The sequence below is a fragment of the Corvus kubaryi genome, unplaced genomic scaffold (assembly GCF_017639235.1).
Source record: "Corvus kubaryi isolate FWS band 111438036 unplaced genomic scaffold, C.kubaryi_AGA036_p1.0 137, whole genome shotgun sequence".
Taxonomy (NCBI): Eukaryota; Metazoa; Chordata; class Aves; order Passeriformes; family Corvidae; genus Corvus; species Corvus kubaryi.
In genome coordinates this window covers 11,157,151-11,180,120 of record NW_024580671.1, presented here as the reverse complement: position 1 = coordinate 11,180,120, position 22,970 = coordinate 11,157,151, and the positions used below count along the sequence as shown (strand labels likewise).

Here is a 22,970-nt window from a genome sequence, read left to right as displayed (position 1 = left end):
TGCTGTTTATATCTCCTCCAGAGATGTATTTTCTTATCTTGCCTGATTTATGACAGCTCTGTAACTAAATTTGTGGAATTGTTATTTCTACAAAAACATTAACCTCACCCCACTTGTAAAGTAAGAATCATGACTGTGAATTGCATGTATCTACTGCATATAAATGCGCTGTAATCCTGCAGTAATGTGTTTTAGCTGACAGTAGGTAAATTTAAAAAATTCATAAATATATAAGTGTTGTATTAGCAGCCTATTTCAACTTGGAAATACTAGAAGAGGAGTGCATGGCATGAACCTGACCATTGTAATTTCACACTTTTTGATAGCTTTATAATGGTGTCTGCAGTTCTGCCTTTTCATTTCCTGATTTTAATTTATACCAAGATTTACATTCAGACTGCTTGATCATAACTACAAATGTAAATAAGATGCATTATCAGAGCTACTGGTAGCAATTAAGGACTATCAGCATATAACTTTTTCTGTTTTCTTTTTCAGCATCAGGAATTCAGTTTTCTTCTTAAAGAAAGGGTATGCCCTCTTGTTATAAAGCTCTTCTCCCCAAATATCAAATTCAGGCAAGGTTCCACCACCTCTTCTTCCCCAGCACCAGTGGAAAAACCATACTTTCCCATCTGTATGCGTTTGCTGCGAGTAGTTTCTGTTTTGATTAAACAGTTTTACAGTTTGCTGGTAAGAATGTGCTCAAATCTTCTTTATGCAGTTTTGTTTTTCTATGTATATGCCAGTGCTGTGATCAGTAGTAGAATTGATTAGTTCTTGGGAACTGTTGATGTCTACTGAGGGAAGAGAAGGCTAAATATGCTTTTTCTCTTAAGTGGATTTGTGCTTACATGTATTCTAAATGTATGGTTTTGTTAGTCATGGACTTGTATGAATTTCATAATAGATTAGCTGTTGTCTTTATTTAACTGCCTTTCAGGTTTTGGGAACCTTTTGATCTTCTGTTGTTTGCCTGATTTTAGATAATGATTACTGTGCCTTGTTAATACTTTCTAAGAGGCTTTTGACTTGAGTTGCTAAAGCTGTTGACAGAATGTGGGTAAAAAACACATCTGTTATGTGCTGAGTTTGGGGTATTTCCTAAAAAAAATACTTCTCTTACAGTTTAATTTGTTTACTGTAGCAAATGTATGACCTTTATTGCAATGTCTGTGAGGAATTTAACTCCTTCAGTACTACTGCATATGTGGTTTTAACTTGTCAAAAATATTATTATTATTAGTTATGTTTTTATATAATTCTGAGTAAATACTCATTCAAGGGGTTTTTTTTAGATTCTGTACAAATCTTGCTGTGATAGGATTCCTGAGATGAAAGATTTTTTGAGAAAATATTTTGTAGGAGGCTTTTTCTTTTTGCTAATTATTGTAAACTATATGTTTTAGGTAACAGAATGTGAAATCTTTCTGTCATTGCTGGTTAAGTTTCTGGATGCAGACAAACCACAGTGGCTACGAGCTGTTGCAGTAGAATCTATTCACAGGCTTTGTGTGCAGCCTCAGCTATTAAGGTATTAAATATATTGAGTTTTGCTTTTACATAAAGTTTAAGATACATTTTTATTATTTTTCTCTAATGGAAAATGCTTCCTAAAACATTGCAAATATGTAGAAACTTAAATGCAATAAGCTCATCACAATAATTTTGCATAATGCATTAGGCAATGCTTATTATCCAGGAAGGGCTGAATTATAGTTATTTGAGTATGTCTATGTGTTAGCAGTGTCAAAGGAGCATTTACCTAAAATTAAATACTATTGTTTACCTAAATATTTGCCATTAAAATGTGCTTTTAGTCTACAGTTTGGAGTGTGCGTGGGGGGGGAAGTTGCTGTTAAAATATTCTTTTAGTCTCCAGTTTGTCAAATACTTTCTGTTTTATAAAATACTTACCAGGTCTTTTTGTCAGTCATATGATATGAAGCAACATTCCACTAAAGTTTTCCGTGATATTGTGAATGCACTGGGGTCCTTTATCCAGTCTCTATTTCTTGTACCAAGCACGGGGAACACATCAGCAACACCAAATCAAACTGGTAAAGCCTTGTCCTTATTATTATTTTATTTTGCCGTTGTTTTCTTGTAATAATGAATTATGTTTTGATTCAGCTCTGGTACAGCTTTGTACTTCTGTGTTTATTTTGGTCATAAGCTAGCTTGAGACAAACTGGTGTTCTCAGCTCTGGTACAACAGGGGGTTTTACCTACCTGTATTGTGGGGAAGGTGTAGACCCCAGTCAGCAGAGCAGTGTTCCTGCCTTGATTCCTGTTTCTGCAGTGACCCAGCTCTTTGTTTCACAACTTTTCAGAGGGAAATTCTGATGGAGTTATTTCTAATTTCTGACTATAAAAATGTGTCTGATTTCTGTCTCCTTGTGCGGGGATGTCATTTATGGCAGTGCGTAATTTAAGTAGTAAGACTGTGTGTGTTTGTGGGGGGCAATCACTAATTCTTCTGAATGTTCAAGGCCAAAACTGGACTGAGGGAGCCAAGAGGTAGAATGAAAGATGTGTATTTTACAAATGGTCTCTGTCTTTTTTGTAAGCTGAAAACAGACACTTACTGAAATTAACTTGATTGTCTTTTCTTTGCAACCAGGATTTTGACATTTCACTATGTATTTGTATTTTAATAAGAAGAAATTATCATCCTGTTAATGCCTTTGCAGGTGTTTATGTCCAAGTTAAAGCTCTCTGCTTCTTTCTGTAGTTCTGGAAGCAGAGCCCTCAGCAACAAACAACATAAAAATAATTTGTAAGGGTGTGTCTTGGTATGCCTTCTTTCAAGAGATAAGAGCCAAATAACAAGTGTAATTATTGTCTATCATATCTGCTATTAAATTAAGAAACATTGAAAAGTTTAGGTTTAGACTCACTGCTTTCAGTGTTCACTCATGAAATTGGAATCCCATGCTGGACTTAGAAGTGATAGCATGAGGAAATTTGTGTCAGTGTCTATTGTTCTGTAGTAGCTGTCTGAACAGCAACTGATAGTACACTTCTATTAGTATTATTTCTAGGTTAGCTTCATTATCTCAAAGTAAATCAGAAGAGCACTTTTCATCACGTAACATGCGCCTATGAGAAGCCATTCTATAATACTCATTCTGGAAATGTAAATTTTGCCTCATGTGAAGCAGCACCGCAATAGGGTCATACCTCTAGTGCTGTTGCTATTTCTCTGGGTTATTATTTCAGTTTGTTTTCTATTTTCCTTTTCACTTCTTCTTTCTGCCTCAGTGTTTCTCATGTCACTTTCTCATGCATGTATCTTTCTACCTTTTTTACTCCTATGGCCATATTTGACAGGCAAAGAGCAGATCAATGCAATGTAAGTTTCAGAGTCTTCTGATAATAACAGCAATCCTCTCATAGCAGGCTGTCTTTTGGAATCATAGAATGGTTTGTGTTGGAAGAAACCTTCAATGATGACCTAGATGATCTAGTTCCAGCCCCCTGGCCATGGGCAGGGACACGTTCCAGTAGACCAGAAGCCTTATTCAACCTGGCTTTGGACATTTGCACTCCTTATAAACCTGATTTTTGAGCCTCAGTCTTGCAACAAGCTGCCTGTTTCATAGAAGTTGAAAGCTGCATCTACTGAAGTTCTGTGTTACTCTTAGTATACTGGGCAATGTTTACCACCCACTTTAATGAGCTAGATTAATACAAAAATAGTTATATATGTCTGACTGCACAGTGGGATCATAGAAAATGACACCAGTGTGTGTTAGTGACAGTGTTTGGTTAACCATTTGTGTTTAGCAGCATGATTTTTTTGTTTCAGTCTGTTAAGTGTTACTGTGTTGAAGTGTATGCATAAGCTTCTGCATATTCACATTGCCTAAATTAGTAGTTTATTGTCTAAATTAGTAGTTTACTCTCCACATATTAAAAGCAAGCACACCAAAATGGCAGTTACACTGTGAGTCGCCTTCCTGGGGACTCTGCTCTCTCCCCCCCATTGTCTCTTCAGAAAGAATCTGAACTTGTGGGACCTATTCTTAATAAGTATAGATGTCCTTCTCTATGAAGAAAGTGTATATATACAGAATTCCTTGTTCTTTTAGCTGCTTTTTTTTGCTTCCTCGGTTGGAACCAAAATTTGTGCCTTCCTACCTGTTGGTTGGCACATTGTCAGCTCTTCCCTGTTGAGGTTTGTTTTATTCTACCATGGCATGGAACAGATTCAAATGTTGCCATTCTCAGTTCTCTTCTTGCAGTTTTTGCATTTCTGAAGTCTTGAAAGTTTGTTGTTGGAATAATTAAACTTTCTAACTACTGAGTTCTAGATGCAACTACATAAATAATCCTTAACTTTCAAGTGTCTGTCTGACTCTTCAATAAAACATACACTGTTTCATCAAGACTCTGTAAGTTTCATTCATTCACAGAATGTTACGAATGTTTCTCTACCTTTCACAGAAACATTACATTCTGACTGGAAATCAGGCACTTGACATCATGGAACTGCACATAAGATTATGTTTTAGACGCCAGAGGGAGCTCAGAAATAGTTTTTTGTGTTGTTGGTTTTTGTTATTGAACTGGGTGTCTTCAGATTAATCCTGGTGTCTCAAAAATTAAATGTAGAAAAAGGATGTTTGCTGATCACAAATATGAGACTGGTTGATTTTATCACATTGTTTTTCTGAACAGGAAGCAGTGCATCAGGGAATACTGGCTCAGCACAAACTAACCCAGGAGTGCTTGGAATGGGCGGAGGTGCAACTCTATTACCTGCCTTTGAGTACAGAGGCACTTGGATACCCATCCTGAATGTAACAGTACAAGGCAGTGCTAAAGCTACATAGTGAGTACCTCTATCTTTTTGAAAATGTTTGTAACAAGTATTTTTATTTTCAATTCAGTGATTTAAGGTTTGGTTTTGTTTTTTTTTTACTAGTGGATATTGAGGTCTTGGTTTCACTGGCATTGAAGTATATTAAGAATTTTCTTTGTTGGTACCATGAGATGTTCTGGTCTTTTTGCTTTTTTTTCTGAATGGCCTGGATTCTGACTGGAATGTCCCCTATGGTTTTAGCATCAGTTGGATTTTGTTTTCCTACCATACTATCTGTATTAACTCTTCAGTTTTAGGCCTCCTGTGGTATAAAACAATTTTGGAATACCTGTTGCTGCATTTTGTAATGGCAGACATGCAGGGCATTAAGCAAATAGGACATCAGTGGGAATGAAAAATAGCTTTCTCACACCAGCATTACTGTATTTAGAGTTTTTATTGAGCAGGATATTGCAGTAGATACTGGTCTGGTTGTCTTTTTGAACAATATATTGACATATATACCAAGGCTAGATTGTGAATGCTCCTTAGAATGGCCAGTTATTTTGTCATGACTTTGTACAATGGAGACAGTGTTCTCAATTTAAAGCTGTGAATACTATGTTACTTTTTAAATAGTGCAGTTTTTTTCATATCAGTCATGACCATTGAGGGACAAGCTCTTCCACACCTGTAGTTATTTGTACCACCATAAAATTGTGGCATACTAAAATTCAGTGAAATCTGCCTGGATCTCAATATTTTTAGAGTAGGAACTCCTTTATCTGCCTTTGAGATGCAGAAGAAAAAAAAATCATCCTCAGATTTCAATAGTTTATGTGTATGTGTTGACTTTTTGTTCCAGAAGTGGACATGAATGTTTTTTTAGTTTACCTGTCTGTTCTTGGGGAATGCAAATTTTTAATGTGGTCAGCTACTACAACCTCTACTTTTCTTCCTTTTCTTTTTTCTTACTTTCTATTCTTAACTGGCTCAAGACCCTTGCAGCCACCATCATAGTCTCCTGTCCTGCTCTAAACTTGCTTATGTTTTACCTTTGGATACCTCAAGTGACTCTTATGATCTTCTCTGCATAATTTTTGCATTTTTTCTTTTGTATAACGTACCAGAGTTGTCACAAGCATTTCACACCAGTTTTTTTCTCCTATCTTGTATTTTTTTCTGTAGTGTCTGTATGTAAGGAGATGACTTGCTGTAATGGGTCACATTATTCTCTTCTGCTGCAATTAGATTTTCATACAATGGCCACATCTCATACTTTTATACAAGCTTCTCCAGACCACTATGCCTTGTCTTCCCCTTTACATAAGGAACTAAGTGTTTTAAGAAGAATAGACAAACTATTCAAGACTTTTCACGGCCATTGCCATGTAACAGTAACAACTCATATGATTTATTCAGTAGTTAGCGTTTCCTGTCTTCGAAAATAAGACAACATGACCTCTACCTCACAAATATATTGTAACTATAAAACCCATTAAGAATTTTAATTAGACCTATATATATATATGTATATATATTCACACTTACTTGTATACAGGGGGTGAAATACTGACCATTTGATTTAGCTGTAGTTCCTGTGCCCCCAGACATCTGAGGCAGCTGTCTTCAGGAAATTAGAGGTAATAACTGAAGTGTGGCATGTTTGGGAGAAGGAAAAATTTGTGCAGATGAGAGTGGTGACACTACAGTATAAACGTGTCTTTGATATATTTTAGCTGGAATATGTAGCTTTTTTAAGAGTAGTTTGTAGAGTAAAAAATGATAAATAATGATTGTTATGGTAGCAGGTAGTTTTTGCAATAGACTGTCTTTACTTGTATAGATGCTGTTGCTGTGTCAGCTACAATTTCTGTTGGATTTGTAACTCAGCAGTTCTTTATGTGCATTTAAGGTAAAAGATGGAGAAAAGTGGCAATGGGCCTGCTGTTCCAGCATAGTGATGTTTTCGTTGCATGCTTTTCAGCAGCGAATCATGTAGACATATTTTCTTTGTACAAATAACTTCCATTGTTTACCTATGCATGTAGGTGATGAATATTTGGCCATGTGATATCTAGCTATGTACAGGCTTTTCTAGTCATGTGGACTCAAAGATAATGATAATAGAATGTCTGACTTGTCCTCAGTTTGTTATAACTATGTTCACACTGTCACGACTTTCAGATGTATTTCCTCTCTTGTTCCTAGGTACTTGTATTCTGAATAAGTTCTGTTGCAGTGGCTCTAAGTAAAATAATAATGCAAGTAGAATTATTCATGGTGCTAGCTTAAATGTGTTAATTTTTAAAAATATTTTTTGCAGGTCTGTACTCAGGGTTTGTACCCTTTTGGTTACTGTCTTATTTAGTGACTCATTTACTCTTTTACTTAATGACTTAAAGGTGTTTTTCTTGAGTTGCAATAAATATTGAAGGATTGTATTTGGGGTCTGTTTGTACTTAACATTCATTTGGAATCTTATTATTGTTTTTAAAAACAGTGGTATTGCTACACACTTGTGATGTTTTCAATTTTTTAGTTTGGAAATGCTGGACAAAGTAGAGCCACCTACAATCCCTGAAGGCTATGCAATGTCAGTGGCATTTCACTGTTTGCTGGATCTTGTCCGTGGTATCACTACCATGATTGAAGGAGAGTTGGGAGAGTCAGAAACCGTCATTCAAACCACAACAGAGGCAACCTCGTTACCAGCACAGTCTTCAGAGCAAGAATTGCAGTCTGTTTCTGACCAATCAGAGAAAGAACTAGGTATCTGAAAATGCAAACACTATATGAAATACAATTTTATAGAAAGCAGATTTTAAAATTTCATGCTTTTTTGCTTAAATTTATTGATTCTTATTTATATATAAAAACTTTCAATGAAGTGTTGGGGTTTTTTTAATGGAACAGCAGTTCCATTAAAAAAATACTTGACTTGATGTTCTGCTTTTGGCTTAACACTGAGATCTAAGGTCACAAGAGAATCTGACTGACAAAAATGGAGTTATAACCACATTAAAGAAAAATCTATTTCTAGTAACAAGATAAAAAGAATGTTTTAATGGAGAGATTTTAAGTAAAATTGCAGTATATAGAGGACTTCTTTAAAAGCAGAACTGATGTGAACTGAGGATTCTCTTTGTGGAACATACGACGAGTCTGTATAGCGGTGTGTATGTACAGAAAGACTTGTGTTTGAACAGTGAGTCGGGCTCGTGCCTCAGGAAGCCAAGACTCTGCAGCTGAAGTTTGAGCCGAGGCACCGGGACTGCGGAAAGGAGAGGAGGGGGAAGCAGAGGGCTTTGCCCTGGGCGCTGCCTTGGGAACCGGGAGCTCTCCGTGGTGCTGTGGAGCGCTGGCTCCACCCAGGGGCTTGGCATGGCCCGGTGGAGAAAGGGAGGCGTGCAAATGGGCTGGGCCGTTTGCTAGAATTAATTACAGAATTGTAATTAAATCTGTAATTATTAAATTACAGAAACAAAAAAGTTATGGAGAATTATAGATACCACGGGAGAGTATTTTTTACTTCACTGCAAAATTTCAGTGAGTTTCTTGTCCCACGTTTTTGCATTTCTGAATGTTTATTTTTATAGACAAAGATGAAAAATGGCCATATATACACCACGGTAAGATGGATTTTGGTGGGTTTTTTGGTGCTATTTAGAAAAAGCGTTGTACTAGTGACTTTTTTTTACCTCAGAAAATGTTACTTTATAATGCAAGCTGTTTAAATAATACTGGTGTGAGTGTGTTTCTTTATGCACATATATCTGGCTGTGTAAACATAAATACAAAAACACACTTTAAAAGATGCAGTAGCAAGCATTTTGTTTGTGATACTACTGTGTTTCTGCTATAAAAAAGTTTATATATTTCTTTTAAGTTAGCAGAGCTGTCTGGGAAGAGATGGTGAACGCTTGTTGGTGTGGTCTTCTGGCTGCTCTATCCCTCCTACTTGATGCAAGGTATCTGGTCTTTCATGTCTCTTGATTTTTCTAAGTTGATATTCCAAGCTATATTTCAAACTGGCTTTTGATACCAGTCGAATTGACAATTGTCAGTGTAAGTGCTGTTCATGGCATCTGAGCAGTCAGGTTTGTGGCTTAGACTGAATGAGTAAATGACAGAAGTCTCCAGAAGTCCAACATCATCAACCTTTAATGTATTTCAGTATAGAACAATTGCATTTTCAAAGTATTGCATTGAAACGATTTAAATTATCTTTATTTCTTTTTACTTTGCCTGCGTGTTTCAACATATTGAAGTGATTCCATGTCCTGATTACTGCAGATAAGAGACTAAGTAATGTCTTGGTACTTGTTAGTACTATCTAATCTTTAAAGTGGGAAAGCTTTTTACTATATAATGACCGTGGTAAATTAACTGTCTCCTTCAAAGAGCCTTTTGTTATCAAACACCATTTCCTGAAATTAATTTTAAATATCTTCTCATAGTCTCATTTACCAAGTCACTGAGAAGTAAAGTCCAATTTTGTAGGAAGTAGTTGTAGTTTGTAGTTCTGAAGAATTTTGTTGATTGGTTATTCTTGTTCTTCAATATTTATAGTGTTAATGGGTTTAAAGTATACATTCTCATGGCTTCCAGTTTTGGTTAGCTGCCTGCTTCTGTGCTCTGTATTAATTCTTGCTGAACAATGTGTACTCTTTCAGCACTGATGAAGCTGCCACTGAAAATATTCTAAAAGCAGAATTGACCATGGCTGCACTTTGTGGAAGACTGGGTCTTGTAACATCAAGAGATGCCTTTATCACTGCCATTTGCAAAGGATCCTTGCCTCCTCACTATGCCCTTACTGTATTAAACAGCACAACTGCAGCTCTGTCCAGCAAATGTAAATATATAAATTTTTCTTAATTGTGTTTTTTTTGTATCATCCTCTAAACACAAATTTTTTCAGGATGTGATTCCAAAGACATGCAGCTGTAGTATTTGGCTATATTAAAGTAAGTTAGAATCCTCAGACAGCACCTACATCACCTGCTTTCCAGAACTGGTTAGTCTTGCAGCATTTGCTGAGTATCATTCTGATCAACCTAAAACTTCCTGAATGCTTAGCATATGTCAGAAATTCAAATTTTAAGGAGATCTGTCTACCATTGTAAAGATCTGTTAGGATGTGTAATTAAGGCATTCAAAATCTGAAAAGGTCTCTGGGCAACTTGGATTCTAAAGCTTTGGCTAGAACATCCTGCATTTGTGATGTACTACAGTCTTTTCCACAATTGTCTAGTGATGGTAATACTTACTGCTTAAGTAGAAGATCTAAGTTCTGGGCTCTATTCAGCCTACAAAAAGCTGAATTGATGTGTCCCACATCTTGAGAGAATGTTGTAATTCATAGTATTTGCCAGTTGAGGATGTACTCTGTTTCTAACTTTGAAAGTGAATTGCTACTTACTAAGAAAGGCAACTACCTGAAAAATAGACAGATGAATCTAACATTAGATCTCCTAATATAAAACAAAAATATCTTACTCTGGGAACAAGGACCAGCACCCTTAATTCAGTCCAGTGTACCAGCTAAGTGTATTATTAGATTGTAAGTCTGTGAAGGAGTGTGCACGACTGAGCTACACAAATATCTATAGAAACAAAGCAGGGAACCTCAGTTATTTTATATCAGTTGCTCTTCTTTTTACAAGTGAGTTATAAAATTGGTGTCCTGAAGTCTCATATTGGAAAAATATCATGATACAGCATTGATGACACCTTCATTTTCTGAGTGCACTACTACAATGGTAGCACACAGTGATACCATTTACACACAATTACTACCAAAATCTGAGTTGAGACAGTCTTGTGCTCAGATCTTAAGCATAAATATTTCAGTCTTGACATAAAATATATGAATGTATTGCAAGCAATACCTAATAGAGTAGTTGCTGGATCTTTAACTCTCTAGGGCAATGGCATAGTAATCTAAATATGACTAAAGGTCTCAAAGTGGGGTACGTTAAAGCTAATACTGTAAAAAAAATTCTCTAGAGTGTATTTGCCAGAAGATGGTTCTTACTACAAGTAAATACTGGATTTTAAATTTAGATTTTTTTTTTTTTTCTTTTCAATTTTCCTCCAGCATATTCCATTCAGGGACAGAATGTTCAAATGATTAGTCCTTCAAGCGAGTCTCACCAGCAGGTTGTCGCAGTGGGGCAACCCTTAGCTCTTCAGCCACAGGGAACAGTTATGGTAAGTACAGTTTGTAAGTGATCTTACTTTGCTTAACTACTTCTTCCTGCATCTCAGTGTGTCTCAAAAACAGAATACAGATAAACAGCATTCTTACAAATAATGGCCATCTTAACTAATTGTCCTAAGGTTTTAATTTGGAACAGCACCGGACAGTAAAATTCTCTAATAGCAAAGAAGTCTTAGTCTTGTTTTTTTCTGACTTTTAGCTCAGAAGTTCCCATCCATTCCATTTGGAAAACTCTAGATCTCAGCTGTGTTATGTGCCTGTGTGTGAAGGTTCACTTAAGATAAACTGATTTTGTGGAGATAATGCAATTAAGCTGGAGTACTTGAACTTGCGTTTTTGATAATAATGTGAAACTGAGAGGAGAGGGCAGTGATCAAATCATAGAATCATAGATGGTTTGGGTTGGAAAAGGGACCTTAAAGATCATCTAGTTCCAAACCCCTGGTGATGTGCAGGCACACCTTCCACTAGACTGGCTTGCTCAGAGCCCCATCCAGCCTGGCCTTGAACATTCCCAGGGATGGGGCATCTACAACTTCCTGGGCAACCTGTTCCAGTGCCTCACCAGCCTCACAGTAAAGAATTCTTTCCTAATACCAAGACCTATTTTCTTTCAGTTTGAACCCATTCCTTCTTGTCTTGTCACTACGTGCTCTTGTAAATAGCCTTGCCCCATTCGTCCTTGAAGTTCCCTTCAGGTACTGGAAGGCTGCAATTCAGTCATCCCTATGCCTTTTCTTTTCCAGGCTGAACAATCCCAATTCTCTCAGCCTTTCCTTATAGGAGGGGTGTTCCACCCCTCTAAACATCCTGGTTGGCCCTCCAACAGATCAATGTCCTTCCTGTGTTGGGGACCTCAGAGCTGGATGCAGCACTCAAGTACTCATCTACAGCCCCACCAAGATAAGACTGAGAGAAGGAGGAGAAATACTGAACTACTTCTCTAAAAAAATATATTTCACTAGTGCAAACAAAGTGCAATCTTGAAGCACTTCAGTAAAAATTGGAAGTTTGCTAGAAACACTATCATTGTGGAATGATAAAAATTGTGTGGCTATTTGGTTGTTGTTGGTTTTTTTTTTCATAGTTGACATCAAAAAATATCCAGTGTATGAGGACATTACTCAACTTAGCTCACTTCCATGGAGCTGTTCTTGGTACATCGTGGCAACTTGTCCTGGCTACTCTTCAGGTATCACAGGAAATATTTATGCCTTGCTGTTATGCATTGGTGTTTTGCTGTGATTGGGTTTTCAGTTGCTCAGGGAGCAATAGAAGCAGCTTTGATTCTTCTCATGGTGTACTGTGAATTGCCTTGAATAAGTACTGTAGCATTTCTCTTGAGTTCTGTTTGGCTGGAAGGTTGGTGGCTAGCTTGAGTATAATGCTAATTTCTTCTCTGACTGAAAAGGTTTTTCTGCTGAAAATGATCTTTTTGTGTTTTTCAGCATCTTGTGTGGATTCTGGGACTGAAGCCTAGTGTTGGGGGTGCATTAAAACCTGGAAGAGCTGTGGAAGGGCCCAGCACAGTAAGCGTGATTGTTTTTCACTTAATGATTATGCAGTATTTTCTATTGCAATCTGTAAGACATATTTCTGTCTTTTTTTCAAGGTTCTGACTACAGCAGTTATGACTGATCTGCCATCTATATCCAGCATGATTTCAAAGCTTTTTGAAAACTCACAGTAAGAAACCTTATCTTATAAGTAAAATAATGTCTGTATATCAAACTCAACAGTGTTTTGATAGCAGTTATTTTTCAGGTACCTTGACGATGTGTCTTTACATCACCTAATAAATGCCCTTTGCTCCTTGTCTCTGGAAGCCATGGATATGGCCTATGGAAACAATAAGGTATAAAAAGACTTGTTTATTTTCTTTTTAGATGTTTTTGTGAAACAGGCAGAAGACTTATACATTTATTCTTTAAGATAACTATTTCTAATACTAAAAACAGTAATACCTTTGATGCTCTAGATTAAAAAATTAATTGTGAGCCAGAGAATGTCTTGTTTTCAATGGTTCATACAGCTACTAAATTCTCTGAACATCCTCATTGTGTTCCTGTGCTTTTTGTTAATTAAGGAATGTCATGTGTTTCCATTAATAAGATTGTGGGTGGATGAAACTGTTAAAAACCCTTATAATTTCAGAGGTTAGGGATGCTGAGTAGCACAGTATGTTCTGTGAGATGCTCATTTTCATTTCAATTTTCTCATACAATATATTTCAGAGAAAGCCTGAAAATTAGATATTAAAAAACCTGATAAGTCATATTTACTTGGGAAAACCATAATATTAATGTTAGCTTCAGTAAACAACCTTTAGCCCAGAAAGGTTAAAAACCCTGAGATTGGGTAAGATTGAATATATATTCTCCTAGTCATAATTAATCCCAGAGGAGAGTTTCTGAAAGTTTGTCCTTAGTCTGTTACACTACAGATAACGAAGGCAGAAAACACATTTTACAATATTTTACTATTACAGCAACAGATAGTGAACTAAAAAAAACAAAGTTTGTGTTTAAAATCAGTTGAAAATTAGAAAAAGAAATCAGCAGAAATGGGAAGAGAGAGTAATTACAGTGCAACAGTCATTTTGACTATATGTTGATTTAAAAAAAACATGAAATTGAAAGAAGCTTACCAGAAATATTTGAATATGTATTTGATGAATAAGAAATTTATCATATTCCTCCAGAGCATTTATGAAGCAAATGAAAGATGAAGAATTAGGGTATTATGAAATGAAATATTCCAGATTGTTTGTTCACATATAATTTTAACTTGAAAAGTTGCAATGGGGGAAAAGGCTGTTCTGCTAGTTAAACATGTTATAACGCTGGTTGGAGGGAGGACTGTGCAAACGCGAGTTTTGCCAGGACCGTCAGTGCTCCGGTTTCTGTCAGGCTGCTGCCCCTGTGTGGCTTCTCCTGCGGCACTGCGCTTGCTGCGGGAGCATCCCAGCCTTCGCGGCCTGTGGGACGAGCTGCACCTTAATTTAGAAATTATCCCCTAGCAAAATGCTCTCGCCTTGCCTCAGTTACCTCAAAGTCATGCCTTCAAATTCTATTTTATTAAGGAACCATCACTTTTTGCTGTTGCTAAATTACTGGAAACGGGACTAGTTAACATGCGCAGGATTGAGATTCTTTGGAGACCTCTGACCGGTCATCTTCTGGAGGTAACTAATGGCTTTTATCACTTGTACTAGAATTTGGTCTGTATTAATGAAGATCTTGTGGAAATACGTTTTCAACGTTTAATTTAAAATAAAAAATTCTAAGTTGTAATTATATTTTTTTGGTTTAGGTGCTTTATTTTTGCAACTCGAATGCATTATGATTTGAATTTAAAAGTGAATTTAATATTTAGGTTACAGTGTTTTAATATCTCTTGTTAACTTTGTCTTTATGGTGCCATTAGTCTTTATATGTTTTTGACACAGCAATGTTTAAAAAGATCAAGTAATTGTACTTCATATAATTGTTGTAATTAAGGTAGCACAAGCACGTTTTACTGTTTCACCCAGTACAAATATTTAGGAAGATTCTGAGATAGATTGAAGCCAAGAGATTAACTGAGAAAGAGTTGAATTTTTTTTTTTTTTTTAAATATTTAAGCTAACATTTGAATGCTTTCTTTAAGAGAATACTGTTCAAATATAAAAATACGTCATAATCCTATTTCAATTGCTTTAGTATTTTAACTTCAACGCAAAAAATATACTTCATCAAGGAAAAAATCATATGTTTTGAATTGAAAACTAAAAACAGGTGATTGAATGTAATTGTAGTTTTAATTCTCTACACAAGTATACAGGAGAGTAAAATGTAAGAACAGGGTTTAAGAGTGGGTAAAGGAAAAGGCTTTTCTTCCTCATATTTCAGAATGTATCAGACACTTCCTTAGCACCAGTGCATTATTTCAACTAGTATCAAGGGTTGGCCATCTCTATTTATAGAAGCCACATATTGCTTTATCTAGGAGAAAAAATTTGGATACTTCTGGGTTTAAAGTCGTAAAGTACAGGCATCTCTTTCTCTTGTCTATTTTTTGCCCTACAAGACAATAAGGTTCACCATCCACATCTTGAGATATCTAGGGAGCAGTCTGTTTCAGTCTGTTACCTGGGCATTGCAGATAATATGCCACTGTTTTGTAGGAAATACAGAGTCTTTCATTTTCTTTCAAAGTACTGCCTTATTTCCTTTTAAACCTAAGTTGCTGAGGTACAATAAGGAAGGAGGAAACATCAGCTATAATTCAATTAAACACAGCCTGTGGAAATAACTCGTTCCCTGGTTCTGGAACTGGTTATCTGGACAGAATCAGAGCATGAAGTACTTAAAATTCTTTATTTTATATAAAGTTTTAAAAATGTAAGTAAATCAGGAGAGTGGCTATTTACTGTCTGCATTTTTAAAAATTAAGCTAGCTCTTCTACACTGTCCTCCTTTTCAGTTTGGCTAGTGGTTGATAAGAGAAAGGTCCACCAGTAAAAGCCTTATGATCCTGCCTTGGACTTGACTCTGGGTTCTCACGCCATCAGAGCTGGGGCTGGAAGGGTGGGTGGGAATAACTGTGTAGAGGTCAATGAAACTGTACACTTCCCATATTAGTTTGAGGGGAATGTATTAGATACAGCACAGTTCATACTAGCTATCTATGAAATGAATATGCACAATGTTTGTAATTTTTATGTTCTAAAGAAAAGCAATTAGCAAAAGTGTTAAGCTTAGAGAATTTAGAGACAAAGAGAAGTGAAGGTATGCATTTGGAACTCAAGTTTAAAGATGCTCCCTATTGCTTTGTCAAGTTTTAAAAATAATGGAGTGTAAGGCTTATTTTACTTTCAATATGTAGTTACTTTTGTCTTGGAGAGTGTAGAAGACACTTTCTGGCTACTGTCATGTTCCTCACTTGATTACGTTAAGCAGTATGAGAAACTTCCAGTTTTGTAGTAGCTTTAGGTTAAGTTAAACCTGAGAGACTCAGGCATTTATTGAAGGGTTGTTTGGTGCTTTTTAATCAATCATTTTCAGAATTAGCAGTTAGTTTATTAATTTTGGAAAATTTATTGACTTGAATTATATATGTAACTTTCATTATGTTTCCTTCTGTGTCTTTCACTGCTTCCTATTGCTTCCTTATTCAGAAGGTATGTCTATCCAAATGATAAATTTCTTTTTTTATTATGAAACCAAATTTTATCATTAGAGTTCTATTGTATTATTCTTAGACTATTGTATGTACATTCTAATATAATTACAATACCAATTTTTAATATCTTAGATATGTTGAAATCTTGGTTAAATAAAAGTGACTTTAAACAAAACATTGCTGTGTTTTCAGGTCTGTCAGCATCCCAACTCCAGAATGAGAGAATGGGGAGCAGAAGCTTTAACTTCTCTCATTAAAGCAGGACTGACATTCAGACATGATCCTCCATTATCTCAAAATCAGGTAAAGTAAGTTTAAGAGCAGATGCTTTTCTCCTTCATTGATAAAGCAACTTTACTATTTGAGTTTACAAGGGAAACACCACATGCATTCTAATAAAGTATCCTCCTTCATTTTTCAAATACCTAACAACGAGTGGTGCTTGCATATTATGTCCATTTCTTAGAAAAAATTATGGGTCACCCTTAAGAGTGCAAACCAGAATGTTTAGAAGTATATATGTGATGCTATGGCAGGTAAAAAATGTGTTGCCTAACCTTCTAAATTACAGCTGTTCAATTAATGATAAATAAAACACTTTAATATTTTTATTGAGGCTCATTGGATAGTTTTTCCAAGGTCTCTTGAGTAGGGAGCTGAGTGTAGCCCTGTTGAGTGAGCATAAAGTTGCATGACACTTTTTATGCAACTGTAACAGCATCTGTAGCTACTTCCTGAGGAACCTGGAGAGCAGGAGCCAGGAAAGTAGATTTTCTGCAGAGATCCTTTATATTCTGAATTTGAGCATTAGTGAGTGAACTACTGAATTAGTTCAATGAATCTTTAATTTGTACTGTATGTTTTCACTTCACATAAAAATACTTAAGAATCAGTTAAATGTTAGCATCCTTAATATGCTTTACTGTTTACTTTTAGAGACTGCAGTTGCTTTTATTGAATCCACTAAAGGAGCTGTCAAACATTAGTCATCCTGACATCAGGATCAAGCAGTTGGAGTGTGTGCTGCAGATTTTACAGAGTCAGGGTGACAGCTTAGGACCTGGTTGGCCATTGGTGCTTGGAGTCATGGGGGCAATCCAAAGTGATCAGGGGTAAGTGGTAGAAATAAAACATTAAACTCATGTAAGATAACAGTAGAAACAATTCTGCTTGTATTTTTGTACTTTAATAGCCACTTCAATAATCATAGTTTCATTGTAATTTTTGGCTTGTGAAAAATTTTACTCAACAAAACTACACTTTTTAATTCTTCCTGAAGCAACTTTATTTTACTGAATTAATCTTCCAAAAGACCAGAATATTATTCCACTCTGTGTTCTCCTGTGGCCAGTATGCAGTATACACTGAGGAGTACTCAGTGCGCCATTTCATTTGATCTTGACCATCTGGTGGACACACTGGTGCTTGCCAATAATTCTGTGTGAATCAGCTGTTGCTCAGAGTATCTATTGTTTCTTTTTCTTCTTAAATCTTCCAGTAGTCTCTAGTGTGTATCTTCTGATTGCTCTCTTTTTCTTGAAGCCTTCCTACCTAAATGGTTGCTGTAGCAGAAGGATGGAAGATTATTTACTGGCTGTGAGTGAATCCCTTGACTAACAAAATTGACTCTGTTGCCAGCAGAGATGGACTTGTTCTCTGCCCACAAAGGAAAGTGGGAGATGAACTTGCAAGGAGGTTTTTTGAAATGAGCAGTGAATTGAACAGCTGACTTTGCAACTGTAAGCACAAAGAATTATACCCACACATTCAAACCAGATTTATTATTTTTTTAGGTGCTAGTCAAGACTAGCAGCAGGATAGGTCATCATATAACTCTAGTGTCAGTAGAATTCTCCTTGGCATATCTCTCATTTTGTCCCACCTTAACTTTAGTCTTCTGGCCATATAAAAACCTCCTAAAGCCCCTTCAAATGCTTGAAGGATTTTGCTTTTGGACCAGCATTGTTTGCTCTGGTGGTAGTACATACCAAAATTCCCTAGGATTTTGGCACTTGGTTGTGAGCATCCTCTTTTTGGTAACTAAGCTTGCTTTATTTGTTGTTTCCACACTTGGTGCAATGTGTTCCTGCATGCCTTTTGATTTTCATTGTTGTTAGTAATGGATGAGAACCAACACAAATTCCTTCCCAAGACAGTCTTCAGATCCCATTAAATCTCAAACCCATATCTCACTGGCCGATACCTCAAGCTGTTACTAACATCTTGTGTTATATCGTAGTCTCCTGCTACAAAGCATATGGCATAATCTACTTCAACTACATAGCACTGTTTGTCCACATCATATTAACTACAGTAGGAAAAAATTAAGCATGCTTCCTTTTCCTCAAGAAAGAACTTAATTTCTTACCTAAGTTACAGCTGTGAGCACAAGATGCAGATACTGTTATCGTACTTTAAATATTAACTTACTGACCACAAGACTTCCTTCACAAGTGTCTTCCCTCTGCTCAGTGAACATCCTGGATTCCAGGACAGAAATCTATTTACCTTCCTGGAGAACTACTTTCCAGGCTGTTACAAATACAGAAAATGCTGTTTTGAAAGCCATTGATACTTTGGTCACTTCTGGGTTGTACAGTACTAGCCTGCCAAACAAAAGGAAGCCTGTCTTTGAAGACTTTTTCAATGGAAAGCCTCTGTTTATTTTAAGCATGGATAAAGCCCTATACAATCTTAAGATTTTTCACTAAGCTTAAGTTTCTTCCGTTTATAGTTACCATTTGTGGTCACCTATAACACCAACAGTTCTACAATTTGAAGAGTTTTATTGCTGTTGCTACTTGCATGAGGGGCTTCAAAACCTTTCTTCAAACACATAGTAGTGTGGAACATTAGTTGGAAAAACTGTTTTGAATTTGTTCTTGTAACCTTGCATTTGAAGTTTAGAAAGAGAGGTTACTTTCCCATTAACTAAATACTTCGAAGTGAGTAGTGGAATTGTACTATGATTTCCTGCTTCTTTCCCTTTTCTCTTAAGAGTCCTTGAAGTTACATACCTTTGAAACTTTGTAGTGGAGGCGGAACTGCAGCAGTTTTGGGTCTGTTTCACTTTGTAGACTCCTGTAATGAGTATGGGGGAAAGTATTGTGTGAGCAGATCCTGCATTGGTATAGTAATGATAAATACTTTGATCTTACATGGTAGGATGGATGTTTCTCTGCAGTATGCATCATATTAGAGAATTATTAGTTATACCATTACTGTCCGTGTGAAGTTTCTTGTGTCTTCCTCTGGTTTCTGTATTATATTGGCTCTTATAATACAGTGGAAATGAGCCACCTCTGATTTTGATCTTGATTTAATCAGAAAAAAACCCTGCATTTGTAATTCTGAAATAGGTAACTGACATACCTATAGTCTGAAATTCTCTTCTGGGATATATATCCTGAAGGACATCAAGTTTCTGTATTACAAAGATTTGAAATTATTTATGTTATACATTAAACACTGAAAAAACCCTGCAGTGAAATTTAAATGCAGCTTCCCTATTTTGTGTTATCTGCACTCTACCACTCCTTTTGATTCATTCATTTTGTCTATCACTAAACAAGATTTTAGTCGTAAATGGCCTTGCTGCTTCTGAGAACTCCTTCTTTCAAACCTTTTGTGTACTATATTTTTATGTTTCTATTAAGAATCTAATTCTGAAGGCAAAGTAATGATTAAGGATCTATTTAATGGCAGATATTTTGAAAAGTTTTTGTCTGATCTAATGTAGTATTGAAGCAAGTAAGACCACCGTTATGTTAGCATGCATCTTTCGTAATAAATAAAAACACATTTTGCCCACCTCTTTGGCATACTTGAAGTAATTTGTAACTGCTGATACAAGAAATTCTTCAGAACAGCTTACTCTTTGGAAGATTATCATGCTTAAATTAAGCTTTATTTTGTCCATTGTGGCTTTTTTATAGTGTTCTGGCTAACACATTTGAACTAGCAAGTTTTAGAACTCTTAAGACAGAGAAGCTGACTTCATTATATAAAATTACCTAAGGACCACTGGAAAGTCTAAACTTCAAGTCCACTAGGTAGTTAACATGGAGTAAAATACTTCATTAGAATTTCAAGCTTCAACTTAAAGTTATATCCCAAAAAACCCATTTAAAATGGTGTAAATTGTTCTCAAAAACATTACATTAATTTTTTTCTTTTTGTATTTAATAATGCTGTCTCCTGTATTGTATTCAAAACATTTCTGTGCTCTTGAAGAAATGTGAAATGAATGTGTGTGTCTGCTTTGTTGTTATTTTGTTTTTTTAAGAGAGTCCTTAATACGGACTGCATTCCAGTGTCTTCAGCTGGTTGTGACAGACTTCCTTCCTACAATGCCATGTACTTGTCTGCAGATAGTTGTTGAAGTTGCAGGAAGCTTTGGACTTCACAATCAAGAGCTAAATATTAGCTTAACTTCCATTGGTTTGCTGGTGAGTTTTTTATTAACCTACAGTGATGCTGCTTCTGGCTTTCATTTTTTTCTTTTCTTTTTTTAATGAAAACTTATCTGTAGTCAGTTATACAAATGAAAGCCACAACCTAGCTTTTGGGTACTTACTGAACTCCCATGCTGTCATTTGGAATCATAGGTAAATTGAGAGAGCACAACTTACTTTTAATCTGCATGATTCCAGGCTTAGTAAAAGAAATAGAATTGCACTGTAACCATATTCATCAGTATCTTATTTTTAATATGTGTTTTTTGTGCCCCCTATAACTGGGGCCTAAAATCTGAAAGAAGAGTAATTTTTGGGCCTCGCAATATTTATGTGCTGATCTCGCTTCAGTATAGGGAAATTAATATCTTGATGTACTTTGCAAAATGCTTTCTGAAAATGAGGCAATTTATTTCATGATCACCAAGAGCATTACCCTATTTTTATTGTACAACACCATATGTCTTATTTATTTTGTAGTGGAATATTTCAGATTATTTTTTCCAAAGAGGTGAAATAATTGAAAAGGAGCTAAACAAAGAAGAAGCAGTGTTGCAAAAACAGGCAGAAGAAAAGGGAGTGATGCTGAACAGACCTTTTCATCCTGCATCACCATTTGACTGTCTTTGGTTATGCCTGTATGCCAAACTTGGAGAACTGTGTGTGGATCCCCGACCTGCAGTTAGAAAGAGCGCTGGGCAGACGTTGTTTTCTACTATTGGTGCTCATGGAACTTTACTGCAGCATTCAACGTGGCACACAGTAATATGGAAGGTATGATGTGTAAGCTTCCATTGAAGGTTTTGTAAAGAGTATTCATGTTTTAATAACCATTGACCATTCACTATTTAATAACTATTATCACTTTTAAAATACAAGCCACTTTTAAAATATAATTTTAATATCCTAATTATTTATTTTTTACTCAGAAGTTTGATAGAAAGATGGTTTCCTTCCTACAAGAATGAATGACTTACATTTTTTGAGAGAAAATGGAGATGTTTGAGGGTCATGTGATTGGGCTGATAGGGCATTAGATGAAGCCTTGCTTTGCATTCTGTTTTGAATCTTTCAAGAGGGTCTGTCAGATGCTGTGTTCTAAGTCACAGTGATGTTTGTTGTGCTTTATGGAAACTTTAGGCTATATTTGAGCCTGCCTGTTGTAGCTGGGAAGTGTCTGAGACCCACTGGCATTAGCGTTCTCTTGGTGCTGACACTGTTCTTGGTGGGTTTGATTGTGTTATTTCCAGCCCTTCTCAAGTGATCATGGGTTGACTGATTGTTAATCTTGGCTGCTGCAGAGACTATTTTAGAGCAAGGGAATTTTCAGTGACACAGTGACTGAAAGGATAATGAAAGAATTACTATTTTTTGTTGGTTTACTATGAATACAGCTATGTTATTTGAAAAGTTGCATTTTTCCTCTTTTTTCCTGGCTATTACAGGTTTTATTTCACCTGTTGGATAGGGTTCGAGAATCTTCTACGACAGCTGACAAAGAGAAGATTGAATCAGGAGGAGGCAACATTCTCATTCATCATTCAAGAGATACAGCTGAGAAACAGTGGGCCGAGACATGGGTATTAACACTGGCTGGAGTTGCAAGAATATTTAACACTAGGAGATACTTACTGCAGCCTCTAGGTAAAATTTATAGACACAATGATAAACTTTCTGCTTTTGTGTGTTTTTTTTCAGTTAAAGTACTGGGCAAGAATCTTAATCTTAGCTCAAAAATGGTTTTTGTTGTCTCACCTCAAATGTTATGAAAATTATGGAGTTATTAATTCATGTTCCTTAGAGCCAAAAATTGTAACTACAGATTTCCTCTTCTGTATCACAGTACTTGAGATTAAATCTCAGTAGTCACAATTCAGTCCCAATTCTGGGTGCTAAATAGCTTTAAATTATAGTAGACTGATAACAATAATAATTTGTCTTTTCTTTGTTCTTGTCAGAACATGCTTTTCCTTTTGTCTTTCTAAGGGAATTCAACACTTGCCTGGAACTCTTCCATGGCATCAGTCAAATTTAACAGTACTCTTAGCATGTAAAGAGAACTGACCTGTAAAGTCAGTGGAGTATTGAACATTTACATTGTTCAGCTGTATGTAGTAATATTTTACAATAGCTTAGTAATTTCTACAAGGAAAAAGTGTAAAAGGAATAGAGAATGTTTACAAAGAAAAGTCGTCATTAGATTAATGTAGCTTTGCCATCCCATAGTATACAATTAATATATATTAACTGGATATAAGTTGTGTTTTATTTAATTTTGGTCATTTGTGATACAGGTATCAACATATTAACAACTAGTAAG

At 35.9% G+C, this 22,970-nt stretch overlaps 1 protein-coding gene across 5 annotated transcripts in view; it reads left to right on the top strand.

The window, feature by feature from the left end:
• The window catches only part of MON2 (MON2 homolog, regulator of endosome-to-Golgi trafficking), a 67,486-nt gene that overhangs the window by 22,779 nt on the left and 21,737 nt on the right, over positions 1-22,970 (top strand). For 3 of the 5 annotated variants that reach the window (XM_042017879.1, XM_042017877.1, XM_042017881.1), the window contains exons 8-26: positions 499-693; positions 1,410-1,534; positions 1,921-2,060; positions 4,684-4,837; positions 7,350-7,579; positions 8,697-8,778; positions 9,484-9,665; positions 10,911-11,023; positions 12,121-12,225; positions 12,482-12,562; positions 12,646-12,719; positions 12,798-12,888; positions 14,116-14,217; positions 16,192-16,194; positions 16,389-16,499; positions 17,133-17,308; positions 20,482-20,644; positions 21,131-21,424; positions 22,096-22,294. In XM_042017879.1, coding sequence (XP_041873813.1) covers positions 499-693; positions 1,410-1,534; positions 1,921-2,060; positions 4,684-4,837; positions 7,350-7,579; positions 8,697-8,778; positions 9,484-9,665; positions 10,911-11,023; positions 12,121-12,225; positions 12,482-12,562; positions 12,646-12,719; positions 12,798-12,888; positions 14,116-14,217; positions 16,192-16,194; positions 16,389-16,499; positions 17,133-17,308; positions 20,482-20,644; positions 21,131-21,424; positions 22,096-22,294 — 2,620 coding nt within the window. The remainder of the gene's footprint in view (positions 1-498; positions 694-1,409; positions 1,535-1,920; positions 2,061-4,683; positions 4,838-7,349; positions 7,580-8,696; positions 8,779-9,483; positions 9,666-10,910; positions 11,024-12,120; positions 12,226-12,481; positions 12,563-12,645; positions 12,720-12,797; positions 12,889-14,115; positions 14,218-16,191; positions 16,195-16,388; positions 16,500-17,132; positions 17,309-20,481; positions 20,645-21,130; positions 21,425-22,095; positions 22,295-22,970) is intronic. The other 2 variants (XM_042017880.1, XM_042017878.1) reach the window with 1 other exon arrangement.